General features: G+C 45.7%; 1 protein-coding gene across 1 annotated transcript; it reads right to left on the bottom strand.

Annotated features, from left to right (window-relative positions):
- Nucleotides 1–760: 760 nt before the first annotated feature.
- Nucleotides 761–18,132, bottom strand: LOC112235686 (serine/arginine-rich splicing factor 1B-like). The gene is made up of 4 exons (XM_042309253.1): nt 17,734–18,132; nt 4,005–4,201; nt 3,493–3,669; nt 761–1,640 (listed from the first exon to the last, which is right to left on the bottom strand). The coding sequence occupies exons 1-4, from the start codon at nt 17,943–17,945 to the stop codon at nt 1,459–1,461; spliced, it is 768 nt and encodes a 255-aa protein (XP_042165187.1). The 5' UTR covers nt 17,946–18,132; the 3' UTR covers nt 761–1,458.
- Between the last annotated feature and the right edge of the window lie 1,303 nt (nt 18,133–19,435).

Below are 19,435 nucleotides of genomic sequence, written 5' to 3'. Positions count from 1 at the left end.
GGAAGGAGAGGAGAGAGAGTACCCAAAGGAAGGAGAGAGGGGGGACCCAAGGAAGGAGGAGAGAGAGGGGGGGGGGCAAGGAAGGAGAGGAGAAAGAGGGGGGGACCCAAGGAAGGAGAAAGAGGGGGACCCAAGGAAGGAGGAGAGAGATGGGGGACCCAAGGAAGGAAGGGGGACCCAAGGAAGGAGAGAAAGGGGGACCCAAGGAAGGAGGAGAGAGGGGGACCCAAGGAAGGAGGAACCCAAGGAAGGAGAGGGGGACCCAAGGAAGGAGGAGAGGGGGGGGACCCAAGGAAGGAGAGAGAGGGGGACCCAAGGAAGGAGGAGGAGATGGGGGGCAAGGAAGGAGAGGAGAGAGATGGGGGGGCAAGGAAGGAGAGGAGAGAGGGGGTGTACCCAAGGAAGGAGAGAGGGGGACCCAAGCAAGGAGAGAGATGGGGGGCAAGGAAGGAGAGGAGAGAGAGGGGGGACCCAAAGAAGGAGAAAGAGGGGGACCCAAGGAAGGAGGGGGACCCAAGGAAGGAGAAAGAGGGGGGGGACCCAAGGAAGGAGAAAGAGGGGGGGGACCCAAGGAAGGAGAGGGGGACCCAAGGAAGGAGAGGGGGGGACCAAGGAAGGAGAGGAGAGAGAGGGGGGCAAGGAAGGAGAGGAGAGAGAGGGGGACCCAAGGAAGGAGAAAGAGGGGGGGGGCCAAGGAAGGAGAGGGAGAGGGAAGGGCAAAAGCTAAACTTGTGTATTGAGTTTACAGTAAAGTACAGGCTGCCGTTTTAAAACATTTATTAACAGTTATAACTGGATCATAAAAATAAACAGGTCGGAAAGCTATTTGGGTGAAAGACTGTCGTCATAGCATTGGCTGGGTATTTGACTCCTCATCCTCCTGTTAATGCTAATATAAACGGTTTCCTGTTTCCGAGCCAATTCAGACTCTGTTCCTGTGTCCCAAAAGCCTATCAGAACACAAATCAAACCATCCCTCCATCAACACAAAAGAAAAAACCTCCCTCTTTCCCATTTCCACCCCATCCCTCCATACAGCATGACACCTTCCCTTCCCCCCCAGCAGCCATAACACCAAGACAAAGAGAGTGGGGAGCGGGAGAGAGAGAAGAGATAGGAGGGGGACAAGGAGATGGGAGTGCAGGACTGTAAAGAGACAGGAGGCAGATGGAGGAGGGGGGGGCAGATACAAAAGAGAACAGAGATCATGAATGAAACAAAAATATAATAACATCTGTGGCAAACTAGACCAAAAACAAGGGGATGAAAGAACAGAGGGAGGGGAAGAAGAACAAGAAGAGGAAGGCGAGGCAAGAGGAACAGCAGAACGGTAGAATGATGTAACGCATTAGAAGATCCACCGGAGGGCGTCTGTCTTGAGTCTCCTGGTCTGATGATCTCACATCCCTCTCCCTGGGCTGGGGTCTGCTGGGCTGGGGTTCCTGGAGGTGTGTGTATCTAGGTGCGGGAGCGGGAGCGTGAGTGTCGTGGCGAGTAGCGTGGAGAGGCCCGGCTGCGTCGCGGCGGTGAGAAGCTGCGTGAGCGGCTGTTGCTACGCCCGTTGCTACGGCTCCGAGAGCGGGAGCGTCCGTAACTAGGGCTGCGAGGTCCATCCACCTTCACACGCACGTAGGCAGTCTCTCCCACACACACACACACACACACACACACACACACACACACACACACACACACACACACACACACACACACACACACACACACACACACACACACACACACACACACACACAGAGGGGAGAGAAAGTTGCCAGAGACACACATCCCAGTGTACAGTTCTAGTTTTGAAAATGTGTTTTAGGACTGATGCCCAACTGAGCTACTCAATGCATCCTCAATGAGCGCTGATGAAGATTTTATACAGTGGCTTGGAAAGACAATAACATTTCACAATAAGGCAAATCATTATACTGAACAAAAATACAACCGCAACATGTAAAGTGTTGGTCCCATGTTTCATGAGCTGAAATAAAAGATCCCAGAAATGTTCCATATGCACAAAAAGCTTATTTCTGACAAATCTGTTTCCATCCCTGTTAGTGAGCATTTCTCCTTCGCCAAGATAATCCATCCACCTGACAGGTGTGGCATATCAAGAAGCTGATTAAACTGCATGATCATTACACAGGTGCACCTTGTGCTGGGGGACAATAAAAGGCCACTGTAAAATGTGCAGTTTTGTCACAACACAACATCACAGATGTCTCAAGTTGAGGGAGCGTACAATTGGCATGCTGACTACAGGAATGTCAACCAGAGCTGTTGCCAGAGAATTTTTGTTCATTTCTCCAACGTATTTTTAGAGAATTTGGCAGTACATCCAACCGGCCTCACAACCACACCAGCCCTTTCACGTCCAACCGGCCTCACAACCACACCAGCCCTTTCACGTCCAGCTTCTTCACCTGTGGGATCATCAGACCAGCCACAAGGACAGCTGATGAAACTGAGGGGTATTTGGTCTGTAATAAAGCCCTTTTGTGGGTTGAAAAACTCACTGATAAACAGGGCCTGCCTCCCCAGTGGGTGGGCCTACGCCCCCCCCCAGCCCACCCATGGCTACGCTCCTGCCCAGTCATGTGAAATCCATAGATTAAGGCCTAATTTATTTATTTAAATTGACTGATCTCCTGATATGAACTGTAACTCAGCAAAATCGTTGAAACTGTTTCGTTTATATATTTTTGTTTAGAAAAAAGTATGAACATCTTTTGTCATAATTTCGATGTTGCCAGATTGACTTGAGATGGAGAATAACATTAGCTAGCTAGCTAGCTCAGATTTTGGGGGAAAACACTGGATTTTAGCTAGCTAATGTTAACATTGCTAGCTATTTTTGGCTAACTTTGCTAGCTATTGACAATATTGCCATCTGCCTAAAGTAAATGTGACGACATGATAACAACGGCAAAGTAGTTTCCTACTAAATATTTGCCTACTTAGAGAATGCCAAGTGTGCAAAGCTGTCATCAAGGCAAAGGGTGGCTATTTGAAGAATCTCAAATACATAAAATATATTTTGTTTTAACACTTTTTTTGGTCACTACATGATTCCATGTGTTATTTCATAGTTCTGATGTCTTCACTATTATTCTACAATAATAGAAAATAGTCAAAATAAAAGAAAAACCCTGGAATGAGTAGGTGTGTCCAAACTTCTGACATGTACAGTATGTCACGGCAGGCGTAAATATATGTCATGACAGTGTTATGATCATATTATAAACAGGTTATGACAAGCTGTTAACCGTTATGACATTTGACATGGTTATAACAGTGTTATGATGCTGGGTGTCAAGTAAAGTGTTACCCAAATGTAATATAGGTTTGTGTTTCTTGCAGTCAGTTTACAGACTACAACTGATTTGTAATTTGTTGATGATCCCTGACTTAGAGAACAGGATGCCTTCTGGAACACAGACCCAGTCTTATTCCTTGGATTCCAGACCAACCCGACCTCTAACCCTTGACCTACCTCGTGGGAGCGGAACTTGGTGTTGTCCAGCTTGCGGACAGCGTAGGTCATGTCCTCCTTGCGTACGAACTCCACCACGCCGGTACCGTCCCGGAACACGTCAGCGTAACATACATCACCTGCCTCGCGCATGTGGTCCTTTAGGTCCTGCCAGCTACCACTAGAGGGGAGACCTGGAGAGGGAGGAGGTGGTGGTAGAGGGGCAACACAGTAAAGACAGGAGGAGACCTGGAGAGGAGGACAGCACAGTAAAGACAGGAGGAGACCTGGAGAGGGAGGAGGACAACAGCACAGTAAAGACAGGAGGAGTCCTGGAGAGGACAGCAGCACAGTAAAGACAGGAGGAGTCCTGGAGAGGAGGACAGCACAGTAAAGACAGGAGGAGTTCTGGAGAGGAGGGAGGAGGACAGCACAGTAAAGACGGGGTCCTGCCAGCTACCGCTAGGGGAGAGACCACCATGCAGACAGTCGAACCAGACACAAACACAGAGCTAAGCCACACACTGACCGGAGACGATGACCCGGTACTCAGAGCGTCGTGATGGAGGTCCATATCTTCCTCTGGGTCCTCCACCGTCACCACCGCCCCTTCCACCGCCCATCCCCCCTCTCCCCCCTCCACGACCACTACGGGGGAACTCCACCCGGAGACGGTAACCATCGTAGTCATAACCATCACGACCGTGCACCGCATCATCAGCATCCCTGGGACACACACACAAATAGATAGACACACACAGACACAGGTTAGGTTGAGATTGTTCCACAGTTAGCTACTTCCCTCTGCCTGCACCGTAAGCTCCTCTGAACAGGACATTCCACAGGTGTTGAATATAGCCTTGGCTGAGCAGCAGTGTTCTTCTGCTTTACTCTGTTGACTGGACCAGTAGGTGACCAGTTTACCACCAGTCTCTCTGTGGACCGGACCAGTAGGTGACCAGTTTACCACCAGTCTCTCTGTGGACCGGACCAGTAGGTGACCAGTTTACCACCCGTCTCTCTGTGGACCGGACCAGTAGGTGACCAGTTTACCACCCGTCTCTCTGTGGACCGGACCAGTAGGTGACCAGTTTACCACCCGTCTCTCTGTGGACCGGACCAGTAGGTGACCAGTTTACCACCCGTCTCTCTGTGGACCGGACCAGTAGGTGACCAGTTTACCACCCGTCTCTCTGTGGACCGGACCAGTAGGTGACCAGTTTACCACCCGTCTCTCTGTGGACCGGACCAGTAGGTGACCAGTTTACCACCCGTCTCTCTGTGGACCGGACCAGTAGGTGACCAGTTTACCACCCGTCTCACTGTGGACCGGACCAGTAGGTGACCAGTTTACCACCCGTCTCTCTGTGGACCGGACCAGTAGGTGACCAGTTTACCACCCGTCTCTCTGTGGACCGGACCAGTAGGTGACCAGTTTACCACCCGTCTCTCTGTGGACCGGACCAGTAGGTGACCAGTTTACCACCAGTCTCTCTGTGGACCGGACCAGTAGGTGACCAGTTTACCACCCGTCTCTCTGTGGACCGGACCAGTAGGTGACCAGTTTACCACCCGTCTCTCTGTGGACCGGACCAGTAGGTGACCAGTTTACCACCCGTCTCTCTGTGGACCGGACCAGTAGGTGACCAGTTTACCACCCGTCTCTGTGGACCGGACCAGTAGGTGACCAGTTTACCACCCGTCTCTCTGTGGACCGGACCAGTAGGTGACCAGTTTACCACCCGTCTCTCTGTGGACCGGACCAGTAGGTGACCAGTTTACCACCAGTCTCTCTGTGGACCGGACCAGTAGGTGACCAGTTTACCACCCGTCTCTCTGTGGACCGGACCAGTAGGTGGTGGGCCAATGCCCAAAAACGTGAAGTTGATTGAGCCCCGTCGAGGGAGGAGCAGATTTTTTGTACATGACAGTAAAACATTCTTATGATGACTATAACATTTGTTGGCACCTTCAATCTCTGCCAGTGAATTCAACTGTTGAAACATGTTTTGGTATGATTATGTGTCTCATTTCAAGTAACTAGCTGCAGGCTTAAAGAAACATCAAATCATATGCTTTGCATGGAAACCCAAATAAAAGCATGTACAGAGCATTCGGAAGGTATTCAGACCTGTTCCCCTTTTCCACATTGTTACGTTACAGCCTTATTCTAAAATTGATAAAATAAAACATTTTCCTCATCATACTACACACCATACACCCCATAATGACATCACCACACCCCATAATGACATCACCACACCCCATAATGACATCAACATACCTCATAATGACATCACCACACCCCATAATGACATCAACATACCCCATAAACAGGTTTTTTAGAAATGTTTGCAAACTAATAAAACCTGCAAAACAGAAACACCTTATTTAGATAAGTATTCAGACCCTTTTCTATGAGACTTGAAATTGAGCTCAGGTGCATCCTGTTTCCATTGGTCATCCTTGAGATGTTTGTGCAACTTGGAGTCCACATGTGGTAAATTCAATTGATTGGACATGATTTAGAAAAGCACACAACCGTCTATAAAAGGGCCCACAGTTGACAGTTTAAATTTGCAAAAATCTAATAACCTGTTTTTCACTTTGTCATTATGGGGTAGTGTGTGTAGATTGATGAAAATGTTTTATTTGATCAATTTTAGAATAAGGCTGTAACGCAACAAAATGTGGTAAAGGAGAAATCTGGACCCCTACAAATCAGCCGGGCTAGACAGTCTGGACCCTCTCTTTCTAAAATTATCTGCCGAAATTGTTGCAAGCCCTATTACTAGCCTGTTCAACCTTTCTTTCGTATCGTCTGAGATTCCCAAAGATTAGAAAGCTGCCGCGGTCATCCCCCTCTTCGAATGGGGAGACACTCCAGACCCAAACTGCTACAGACCTATATCTATCCTACCCTGCATCTCTAAGGTCTTCGAAAGCCAAGTTAACAAACAGATTACTGACCATTTTGAATCACATAGTACCTTCTCCGCTATGCAATCTGGTTTCCGAGCTGGTCATGGGTGCACCTCAGCGACGCTCAAGGTCCTTAACGATATCATAACCGAATACTGTGCAGCTGTATTCATCAACCTGGCCAAGGCTTTCGACTCTGTCAAATCACCACATTCCTATTGACAGACTCAACAGCCTTGGTTTCTCAAATGATTGCCTCGCCTGGTTCACCAACTACTTCTCTGATAGAGCTGTGTGTCAAATCGGAGGGCCTGTTGTCCAGACCTTTTGGCAGTCTCTATGGGGGTGCCACAGGGTTCAATTCTCGGGCCGACTCTCTTCTCTGTATATATCAATGATGTGGCTCTTGCTGCTGGTGATTCTCTGATCCACCTCTACGCAGGCGACACCATTCTGTATACTTCTGGCCCTTCCTTGGACACTGTGTTAACTAACCTCCAGACAAGCTTCAATGTCATACAACACTCCTTCCGTGGCCCTCCAACTGCTCTTAAACGCAAATAAAACTAAATGCATGGTATTCAACCGATCATTTCCCGCACCTGCCCGCCCATCCAGCATCACTACTCTGGACGGCTGACTTAGAATACGTGGATAACTACAAATACCTAGGTGTCTGGCTAGACCGTAAACTCTCCTTCCAGACTCACATTAAGCATCTCCAATCCAAAATTAAATCTAGAATCGGCTTCCTATTTTGCAACAAAGCTTCCTTCAGTCATGCTGCCAAACATACCCTCGTAAAACTGTCTATCCTACCGATTCTTGACTTCGGCGATGTCATCTATAAAGTAGCCTCCAACACTCTACTCAGCAAACTCGATGAAGTCTATCACAGTGCCAATCGTTTTGCCACTAAAGCCCCAAACACTACTCACCACTGCGACCTATACGCTCTCGTTGGCTGGCCCTCGCTTCATACTCGTCGCCAAACCCACTGGCTACAGGTTATCTACAAGTCTCTGCTAGGTAAAGCTCCGCCTTATTTCAGCTCACTGGTCACCATAGCAGCACGCACTCGTAGCACGCACTCCAGCAGGTATATCTCACTGGTCACCCCCAAAGCCAATTCCTCCTTTGGTCGCCTTTCCTTCCAGTTCTCTGCTGCCACTGACTGGAACGAACTGCAAAAAAAAAATGACTGAAGCTGGAGATTCCCCATCTCCCTCACTAACTTTAAGAACCAGCTGTCAGAGCAGCTCAGATCACTGCACCTGTTCATAGCCTATCTGTATACAGCCCATCTATCTACCTCACCCCCATACTGTATTTATTAATTTTGCTCCTTTGCTCCCCAGTATCTCTACTTACATATCCATCTTCTGCACATCTACCATTCCAGTGTTTAATTGCCATATTGTAACTACTTCGCCACCATGGCCTATTTATTGCCAACTCCCTTATTTGAGCTAATTTGCACTCTTTTTTTCTATTGTATTATTGACTGTATGTTTTGTTTATTCCATGTGTAACTCTGTTGTTGTTTGTATCGAACTGCTATGCTTTATCTTGGCCAGGTCGCAGTTACAAATGAGAACTTGTTCTCAACTAGCCTACCTGGTTAAATAAAGGTGGGAAAAAAAGAAAAAAAAGAAGTGGTCTGAAAACTTTCCGAATGCACTGTATTTAAGTGGTTTAAATATTAACTTTCCTACTAACCTTCGAAGATTGACAGTACCAAAATCTTGCCAATCCATTCATTACTAGGTTCCATACTTACAAGGTTTATTCCACTGACTTAGACATGTTTTCCATACTGTACATTTCATGCACACACAGTACCAGTCAAAAGCAAGGACACACCAACTCCACACCTGTTAAACAAATCAAAATATATTTTATATTTCAGAGAAAAAGTCTGCTGCTCAAAATCAATTCAAATCAAGGATGTTGCCAGGATGGGGCCAACAACGCTGCCCGGGAGAGCATCCGTTGGGGGCCAACAACGCTGCCCGGGAGACCATCCGTTGGGGGCCAACAACGCTGCCCGGGAGACCATCCGTTGGGGGCCAACAACGCTGCCCGGGAGACCATCCGTTGGGGGCCAACAACGCTGCCCGGGAGAGCATCCGTTGGGGGCCAACAACGCTGCCCGGGAGACAATCCGTTGGGGGCCAACAACGCTGCCCGGGAGACAATCCGTTGGGGGCCAACAACGCTGCCCGGGAGACAATCCGTTTTCGGGACACCTTCACCTCCTACTTCTCCAAGGAGGGTGCTGTTCCCTGGAACATAGACAACACTATGTACAACGAAAGGCTCTTTAAACGAACATTGATTCTGTAACCATTACCCTCAGCAAACATTCTATGCGTGTGGAACCTGACGGCTGCTTTTTTGACAATGGTCACGCTTCTCATGGATGGGAGTACGTTTAAAAAAAAGTTTTTTTAAAGCTTGTCCTCATCCAGACGGGCCTGGGTGGGTGGTGGTGACGGTGGACCATCTGATGCCTTACTTGCTACTACAAGCTCTTCTCAAAAAGAGTCATTGGTTTCTTTACAGAGGCTTGTGGCTCAGCACTGGGAGGGAGCACTGAGTTGCTTGTGGTTGACCACTTCCATCACTATCGTCTCTCTGATGCTGAGGCTTCTCCTCAGTCTCTCCCGCATTTTCTCTTTGCCACTCCTCCTCCTTTTCTTCCTGCCGCTGCTGCTCCTCCTCCTCCTCTTCCTGCCACTGCTGTTGCTCCTCCTCCTCTTCCTGCCGCTCCTCCTCTTCCTGCCGCTGCTGTTGCTCCTCCTCCTCTTCCTGCCGCTCCTCCTCTTTCTGCCGCTGCTGCTGCTCCTCCTCCTCCTCCTGCTGCTGCTCCTCCTCCTCCTCCTGCTGCTGCTGCTATTTCTCTCCCTGTCCTTCGCCTGGAGCTCCATGGATGTCAGTTGCTCCCCTTAGCCCTTCAGTCATGATGGAAGTGGTGTGGCGGGACTCAAGAAAGGGGTTGAGGAAACTCATGACAGCCATGAAGCGCCATGACCGGTGTTGCACTGCTCCTGCCCCACTCCTCAACTCGTTTCTTTCCTTGACAAAAGTATCTCTGAGGTTTTTCCACTTTCTCCTGCAAAATTCCTCTTGAAAACTGGTGAAAAACACAATTCATTAAATGTCGCTATAACATTATAAAATTTTATTTGCTGTATATTTTACCAGGTGTATTATATGATCTAAATTAATCTTATTATGGTAATAGATTGATCATATGTTCTCACAGAAGAATCAAATGTAAATGCAAGGTGATATCTGAAACTCATTAATGGCATGTAACACAGAGAATAGACTACACGATCAGTGAATATATTATATAGACTACAATGTGGGGAACTCATGCTTGGTAACAACTACATGTAGGTATATACGACTTGCATCCTTGGCACCATACAATTACATTGTATTCTGCTCAATCCATAGGCTTCATTGACGCCATTCAGAGTGTCTTGAAGTCAATAAAATTGGCTATGCTAGCTGAAGTTTATAGCTAGTTAGCTTGCCAGCCATCTAGCTAGACAGCTAGCTAATATTGACATTATATTTAATATTGACATAAACATTATGATATTTTATGAAACCCACCAGGGACACCAATGACTTCTGCCACATTCCTCCACACTGCATTCCGTTTGTGTCTCTACAGATAAAAAGGGTGCCACCAGAGTTCTGGGAACCCCATCACAGCAATAATCCATTTCTCATCCATTGCTCTTGTTAAAGCTAGCGATGGACACACATTGAAATAACGTAATGTTGATTGATGAAACTAAACTTTATATTTTTAACAGAACGGAATACATTCTAGCAGGACCCCTACGCCAACCACTGTGGTTGGTTATCGCCCAGCGTTAAAGCTACCAAGCTAGCTGGCTAATGTTAGCTAATCAGCTAGCTTTTTAAAATAGCGATTTGTCAATTTACTTAATGACCAAAAAACATGCAGAATCATTTGTCTCTACATTAACATATTCCTCTCAACTGTACATTTTTTGCATGATCGGTATGACGTTATAATTACTTACATTTGCTTCCATCCCAGTATTGTTGCTGGACATCTTTGCTGAATAAAGTCTCCAGCCTTGGATCCAATCAGTGGCGTAGCTTCAGCAGGTGCTCCCACACCAGGGCTCGTGACGTACATGGGCCCGGATCTGTGGAGCCGCGGGTCCCCTATGTAATTTGAATACCGCCCCACCATGCCCAAGTATTAATTGTTGACGCAGGTCAATCACGTCTACGATTTGACCAGAAAGTATTTATTTAACCTAGGCTATATGATAAATGATCCCACTGATGGTTTCACCAACAAAATGTTTTTTTTCTGTCACTACATAAGTCAGCATGATATTTTAGTGTATTGATGACAATAAATCAAATTAATTTGCTAAATAAATCATAATATTCAATAGTTTCAATACCATGTTAAGATAATGAAATGCATTCTGGAATTCATTGTGCAAATACTCTCCAAAGTGTTATTGTTTCTGTCATCGTTTTAAGCAACAGTTGAGCTAGCTATCAAGAGACAACGGCCGGGGGAAAAAAATAGTGAGAGAAAGTCGAGAATAGAAAATTACTGATGTAAAAATCTGCAATGTATCAACATAAAAGTGGCACCCAAAAGAGGAAGGCCAAAAATGAGAAAGCAAAAGTGGTATCAATATTAGTGAAATTTGATTCCTTTTTCAAACGCAGTTCAAGTGCAGCCATTGCTAAAACAAGAAATGTAGCAGGACCAGAAGAGGATGTAGGTTAATCAGCACAAGCAATGTAGCGGGACCAGAAGAGGATGTAGGTTTATCAGCACAAGCAATGTAGCAGGACCAGAAGAGGATGTAGGTTTATCAGCACAAGCAATGTAGCAGGACCAGAAGAGGATGTAGGTTTATCAGCACAAGCAATGTAGCGTGACCAGAAGAGGATGTAGGTTTATCAGCACAAGCAATGTAGCAGGACCAGAAGAGGATGTAGGTTTATCAGCACAAGCAATGTAGCAGGACCAGAAGAGGATGTAGGTTTATCAGCACAAGCAATGTAGCAGGACCAGAAGAGGATGTAGGTTTATCATCGCCAGCAGCAGCTTTTAGCGGGTCAAGTGAGCCAAGGCCAAGCTGTTCCATCGTGCCAGAAGAAGCAACTTTGACAGAGGAGGATACAGGTTGTCAGGTATCGGCGGATACGACCCTGAGCACAAGTCAGGCCAGACATCCCCGGGCCGGGTGGGGAGGAAGAGGAGCAGGGAGAGGCTAGAATCGTGACGGCTGAAGAAACAGGTGGAAGTGGGACCGACGGCCTTTTTACCTATCCAACTGACAGGGGGCATTATGCAACAAATGTGGATGCAGAAGGTAAACGGCACGTTATTGCATTAGGCTCGTGTAAGCCTACTGGCCCATTCCCATGACGAAAGGCTGGAATCTAATTACCACGTACATGGCTGTTATTCAGACAAGCTTGATTGCACGTATTGTGATCCTTACTGGCTGTTTGGAGATCGCAGTGATCCTTTCTTCTCTGATGAGTGGGTGAATGGGGTGAGAGATTGGCGCCATCTAATATCCAAAATAGCATGTCATGAGACATCCCAGATTCACATGGGTGCCTGTTTGGTATATGAGCAATGGAAGCTCAATGTCACTATTGACTCAGAACTGGAGAGGCGTGCGTAATGCAGAAAATCCCTGGCAACAGGTGTTGGAGCGCATAGTTAATGTAACTTTCACACTTGCATCATGTAATTTGGTGTTCAGAGGGCACTGTGAAAAGCTGTGGCAGAGAGCACTGTGAAAAGCTGTGGCAGGTCAACAGTGAGAATATTGTCAGTATAATTGAACTGCTGTCATTTTACGACCCAGTTCTGAAAGAACTTTTAGAACGAGCCGCAGGATCCGTTAGTCCTCAAATCCAAAATGAGCTGATTTATATCTTAGCCGAGCGAGTGAAGTGAGACATTCAGGGAGATGCAGGAAGCCACATTTTGTTCTATTATTATGGACACCAGACGTATCCAAAGTAGACCAGTTCAGCCGAGTTTATCGCTATGTGAGAGTGATAAGGGATGCAAATAATGTCGCCACAGATCTGACCATCACAGAGTCGTTTCGGGGATTTGCCCAGGGATTTCTGGATTGCTGGCACATCAACAGCTGAGCTTCAATATATTTCTAAATGTCCTGGGCAGCATAGAGGATAGCTGGATATTTCTAAATGTCCTGGGCAGCATAGAGGATAGCTGGATATTTCTAAATGTCCTGGGCAGCATAGAGGATAGCTGGATATTTCTAAATGTCCTGGGCAGCATAAAGGATAACTGGATATTTCTAAATGTCCTGGGCAGCATAGAGGATAGCAGGCTGGATATTTCTAAATGTCCTGGGCAGCATAGAGGATAACAGGCTGGATATTTCTAAATGACCTGGGCAGCATAGAGGATAACGGGCTGGATATTTCTAAATGACCTGGGCATGGGTATGATGGAGTGGCTGACATGAGCGGGGTCTAGTCGGGTGTGCAGGCCAGAATGTCTGAAAAAAGAGCCGCTTGCTGTTTATGTGTTTATGTGCATTGCGCAGCGCACAATCTTAACCTGGCAAAGACCCTTGACGACAAATGGGGAGCTCAGAAAGCATTTGAAGAGACTTTGAGAAGGCGAGGCATCATTTTGATGAGATATGGGAGGACGGGTCGACTGTTTAATAGTCAACGTCTTTAATGCAAACCTTGACATCATTATCCACCAACTGAGTCTGTTTGACTCCATCCATCCCACTACCCTGGCCAACGCAGATGATGATGCGCTCTACGAGACCGCCAGCCGGCTGGCTGAACATTACGGCAAAGATACAGTGGTTTACGAAAGTATTCACCCCCCGTGGCATTTTTCCTATATTGTTGCCTTACAACCTGGAATTAAAATAGATTTTTGGAGGGCTCGTATCATTTGATTTACACAACATGCCTAGCACTTTGAAGATGCAAATTTTTATTTATTTATTGTGAAACAAACAAGAAATAAGACAAAAAAACAGAACTTGAGCGTGCATAACTTTTCACCCCCTTAAAGTCAATAGTAGAGGTAGAGCCACCTTTTGCAGAAATTACAACTGCAAGTCTCTTGGGGTATGTGTCTATAAGCTTGGCACATCTTACCACTGGAATTTTTGCCCATTCTTCAAGGCAAAACTGCTCCAGCTCCTTCAAGTTGGATGGGTTCTGCTGGTGTACAGCAATCTTTAAGTCATACCACAGATTCTCAATTGGATTGAGGTTTGGGCTTTGACTAGGCCATTCCAAGACATAAATATTTCCCTTAAACCACTCAAGTGTTAATTTAGCAGTACCCTTAGGGTCCTTATCCTGCTGGATGGTGAACCTCCACCCCAGTCTCAAATCTCTGAAAGACAAACAGGTTTCCTTCAAGAATTTCCCTGTATTTAGCACCATCCATCATTACTTCAATTCTGACCAGTTTCCCAGCCCCTGCTGGTGAAAAATATCCCCACACCATGCTGCTGCCACCACGCTTCACTGTGGGGATGGTGTTCTCGTGTGATGAGAGGTGTTGGGTTTGCATCAGACATAGCATTTTCCTTGATGGCCAAAAAGCTCAATTTTAGTCTCATCTGACCAGAGTACCTTCTTCCATATCTTTGGGGAGTCTCCCATATGCCTTTTGGCAAACACCAAACGTGTTTGCTTATTTTTTTCTTGCCACTCTTCTGTAAAGCCCAGCACTGTGGAGTGTACGGCTTAAAGTGGTCCTATGGACAGATACTCCAATCTAAACTGTGGAGCTTTGCAGCTCCTTCAGGGTTATCTTTGGTCTCTTTGTTGCCTCTCTGATTAATGCCCTCCTTGCCAGGTCTGTGAGTTTTGGTGGGCAGCACTCTCTTAACAGGTTCGTTGTGGTGCCATATTCTTTCCATTTTTTAACGATGGATTTATGATGCTCATGAGATGTTCAACGTTCCTGATATTTTTTATAACCCAACCCTGATCTATACTTCTCCACAACTTTGCCCCTGACGTGTTTGGGGAGCTACTTTGTCTTCATAGTGCCGCCGCTTGCTTCGTGGTGTTGCAGACTCTGGGGCCTTTCAGAACAGGTGTATATATACTGAGATCATGTGACAGATCATGTGACACTTAAATAAAGTCCACCTGTGTGCAATCTAACTAATTATGTGACTTCTGAGGGTAATTGGTTACATCAGATCTTATATAGCGGGCTTCATAGAAAAGGGGGTGAATACATATGCACGCACCACTTTTCCAGTTATAATTTTTTAAAACAAGTCATTTTTTTCATATCCCTTGACCAATTTGGACTATTTTGTGTATGTCCATTACATGAAATCCAAATAAAAACCCATTTAAATTAAAGATTGTAATACAACAAAATAGGAAAAACGACAAGGGGGGTGAATACCAATGACTGGAACGAATCGCAAAAATCTCTGAAGCTGGAGTCTTATATCTCCCTCTCTAACCTTAAGCATCAGCTGTCTGAGCAGCTTACCGATCACTGTACCTGTACACAGACAATCTGTAAATAGCACACCCAACTACCTCATCCCCATTTTATTACTTACCCTCTTGCACCTCAGTATCCCTACTTGCACATCATCATCTGCACATCTATCACTCCAGTATTAATGATAAATTGTAATTATTTTGCCTCTATGGCCTACTCTTCTACATTTATTTTATTTGATGTATTTTTATTTCACCTTTATTTAACCAGGTAGGCTAGTTGAGAACAAGTTCTCATTTGCAACTGCGACCTGGCCAAGATAAAGCATAGCAGTGTGAACAGACAACACAGAGTTACACATGGAGTAAACAATTAACAAGTCAATAACACAGTAGAAAAAAGGGGAGTCTATATACATTGTGTGCAAAGGGCATGAGGAGGTAGGCGAATAATTACAATTTTGCAGATTAACACTGGAGTGATAAATGATCAGATGGTCATGTACAGGTAGAGATATTGGTGTGCAAAAGAGCAGAAAAGTAAATAAATAAAAACAGTATGGGGATGAGGTAGGTAAAAATGGGTGGGCTATTTACCGATAGACTATGTACAGCTGCAGCGATCGGTTAGCTGCTCAGATAGCAGATGTTTGAAGTTGGTGAGGGAGATAAAAGTCTCCAACTTCAGTGATTTTTGCAATTCGTTCCAGTCACAGGCTGCAGAGAACTGGAACAAAAGGCGGCAAAATGAGGTGTTGGCTTTAGGGATGATCGGTGAGATACACCTGCTGGAGTGCGTGTTACGGATGGGTGTTGCCATCGTGACCAGTGAACTGAGATAAGGCGGAGCTTTACCTAGCATGGACTTGTAGATGACCTGGAGCCAGTGGGTCTGGCGACGAATATGTAGCGAGGGCCAGCCGACTAGAGCATACAAGTCGCAGTAGTGGGTGGTATAAGGTGCTTTAGTGACAAAACGGATGGCACTGTGATAAACTGCATCCAGTTTGCTGAGTAGAGAGTTGGAAGCAATTTTGTAGATGACATCGCACACACTGAACACAGATTTTTTATATTTTTCTTTTCTATTGTGTTATTGACTGTACATTTGTTTATGTGCAACTCTGTGTTCTTGTCGCACTGCTTTGCTTTATCTTGGCCAGGTCGCAGTTGTAAGTGAGAACTCGTTCTCAACTGGCCTACCTGGTTAAATGAAGAAAGAAAAAATTTAATACTTTTGCAAGGCACTGTATATCAGCAAGCTTCCCTGGCAAATTACTCTATTTCAGGGCCTGTTTTAAGAAGGAAATAGCAAAGCACACTACAGTGAAAGACCTGGCCAAGATGCTCATTGTGGATTACAATTCAGTCACTGCTACATTTGGGGAAGTGTTTACAGCGATGCTCCTTTTTATGACTGCCTGTAATGGGAGCCAGTGCCGAGCACTCCTTTCCCAAACTGAAGATAATTAAATCATACCTGAGGAGCAGCATGGGACAGGAAAGACTGAGTGGTTTGGCCATTCTGTCCATTGAAAACATCAGGACCATGGAGAGCGGAAGGCCCGTTGAATACCAATCAAATGAGTGATTAAGCTTCTATTTTTACAGGACATGCTACCCAGACAGCCTATATGAATCAAGCTTTATTGAGATGAATTTACATTTCTTGACAATCTACGACTATGCTGGATCTGTCTTTGGAAACCATGTTCTGGTGCAGGGCTGCTGAGCCATTTCATTGTCATCATAGCCAATACATTTAACTAAGCTTTAAGAATAATACTAAGCACATACACATCATATACTGTTTAAAGGCATGCTGCCATCTAAGCAATCTGTTTGAATGCTCCACTTCATTGATTTGCTGGTGTTTTTGCTACAGGCCCTCTGCGGGAGGTACTTTGTTTGAAATACCGGTATGTCAGTTTTGCCTCCATGCATAACATCAGGGAACATGTACTGGGTCATTAGCTGGGTTTCTGTCAAGAGATTGATCTTTATATTTATGTTTTATAATATAGGCTATTGCCTATTATTTGCAGATAAAATAGGGTAGTTTTTTACCGCTTTGTGCTTTCCATGGTGCTGATGGATTTACACGGGTTAATTTCTGACCTCTGTCCACGTGCTGCACAGCCTTACCAACAAAATTATTTTAATTTTATGGGAAATATGGGTGGTGATAGGGGCCCGTCATGATAAAGCTACACTACTGGGTCCCATGCTGCCAAATTCGTCATGGGAACCACTCAATGTGATTGGTCATCGCCCAGCGGTATCTGCTGGCGATTTGAATAAAGGGTTAAAGTTTAACTTGTTTCACCGCCTCCCAAAGGTCCACGGCCCCTCTGCTATTGAACATTAATCGGATGGTTCCCCGCGCATTGCCAGTTAACCTCAGTCTCTAACACAACACGAGGTAGCTATATTGCTAAAGCACCAAAATCTTTCTGGGGCTGTTCTAGTTTCGTTCCGTAACATGTGATTCTACTGGGACATTTGGCCGATACCAACAGACTAAACTCAACGATTTACCATCATAAATCATTGAGTTTAATCGGATATAGTAGTGTGGTCATTTTCTGTCGGCCCAGTGTCCCAACAGACAGTATGTTTATTGCATGGGCTGATACAGAACCCGTTGTTGTGGGAGGAAGCTAACTAGGGCCGTTTACTTTGACATATTAAGTCATTTAGCGACCCACATAATGAACTAACCTTCCCGGTTACTGGCCCAACACTGTTAACGGCTAGGCAACCTGCCGCCGAGCTGTTAGTTGTAAAAGCGGCTAACGTTAGCATCGTTAACTAGCTACCTGGGGTCCTCGAATTCCACGAAAGCGAACGGCGGTCCTCCTCTCCGGTTCTTCAAGTCGATATCCCGGATCGCTCCGTACTTGTAGAACACGTCCTCCACGTCTTTAGTGCGAATATCAGGCGGCAGGTTACCCACGTAGATCCGACAGTCGTTGTTTCCCGCTGGGCCACGAACCACGCTCCCGCCGCCCGACATATTATCCCCCGACATCCGAAGATTACTACTTACCTAGCTAGCTAACTGAAGAAAAGCCGTGTAACTGTATATAAGAGATGGCTGTATAAATATCAAGCTATCTATTATCTAAATCAATCGTGAACGGCGCACACAGAGTTAGCAAGCTAATTTAGAAATATTCCCGCAACTCTCGCTGACTTCTCAAAATGGCGCCGAGATCTCGCGTGTCTTTGGAACCTGCGCGGACTGATAAGACTCCTTTCTGTGTTTGCAAACATTGCCGCAGGAGGGCGATGCGCCCAAGTTGGCTGCTTCTTCTTTGGAGTTTATGGTTGGACTGCACACAAAACGGTCTATTGTCGCAATCAACTGGACGGTTTGAAACCCTGTTTTTTTTTTTATCCATACGTAAGTGATACTAACTTCATCCGCTCTAATAAAATGGTACATTGCCAAAACAAACAAAACTCCCACAGGCTCTAGGACCTGAGAGGATGGGACTGCTTTTGCCAATATTCCATGTAACTCCTTTGCTGTGAAATCTTTCAGCGCACGGAACCGCTCAGCAGCGATCACTAGGATTTCTATCTTTCTGGACCTTCTGTCCACCTTGGCAGTGTCATTAATTACCACAGCTATAAATGCCACAACGTCCACCTGCTTAACCTTTCACCAGCAGGATCCTGACATTTTAAAGGTAACCCCTGCATCCTGCAGTGTAGGCTTATCAACTACCTCGGACTCGACTCCTCTGGTGCACCATTAAAATCCTCAACCCTTTTCACAGCTGCTGCATATGAAATGCTCTGTACAACCCTTACTTTGGCCACCTCATTCTCTTTTGGAGGAAATTGGTGGCAGAACAAGGGGGAATTCTTATAGAACGGCAGCAAAAATAAAGCCTCTATTTGCATGTTGCTTATGAGTGCATTTTACACATTTTATATTAAGTCCTGCTTATGTTTGTGTCATCGCAAATCAACTGCATCATACTTAACACTAGTAAAATGTCTCTTTGGCTAACTTTTGCTACACCCTATACAGTATCAATGAACGTTAGCATTCTAGCAAACTGCTGCATCCAAAATAGTTATTTTGCAACGACCACAACCGAATATAATCTTAGCTACTGTTCAAGCAAGAATAATTTACTAAGATGCGGCCTCTGCAGAAGTCAGAGCAAATATACTTTTTTTGCAGAGCTGTTGTGAAGAAAGTGAGTTTGTGTTTATACAGGACCTCCCGCCCTCACCTGTTAACTTATCACGTCAATGATGCGCACGGTAATGTGGTGCGGAGCTCAATTTGGCCACCGGAGGCTCCGCAATTGCTTCATACAATCTATATTGCGCCTCCGACCACACTTTTGGATGAAGCATAAATTGGCTTTTAGTGAAGCTGTCTTTTCAAACATAAATACATTAAAAAACAATCCAAACCCTGTTATTAAAGTGCAAGAGACGTGTAAGTAAAAACATGAACATTCAACATCACCATGGTGATGGCAACTTCCCCCTGCCTTC

Source organism: Oncorhynchus tshawytscha, linkage group LG30 (assembly GCF_018296145.1).
Source record: "Oncorhynchus tshawytscha isolate Ot180627B linkage group LG30, Otsh_v2.0, whole genome shotgun sequence".
In the NCBI taxonomy this organism is placed as follows: Eukaryota; Metazoa; Chordata; class Actinopteri; order Salmoniformes; family Salmonidae; genus Oncorhynchus; species Oncorhynchus tshawytscha.
Note: the sequence above shows the minus strand (reverse complement) of the source record. Positions and strands in the feature narration are given on the sequence as shown.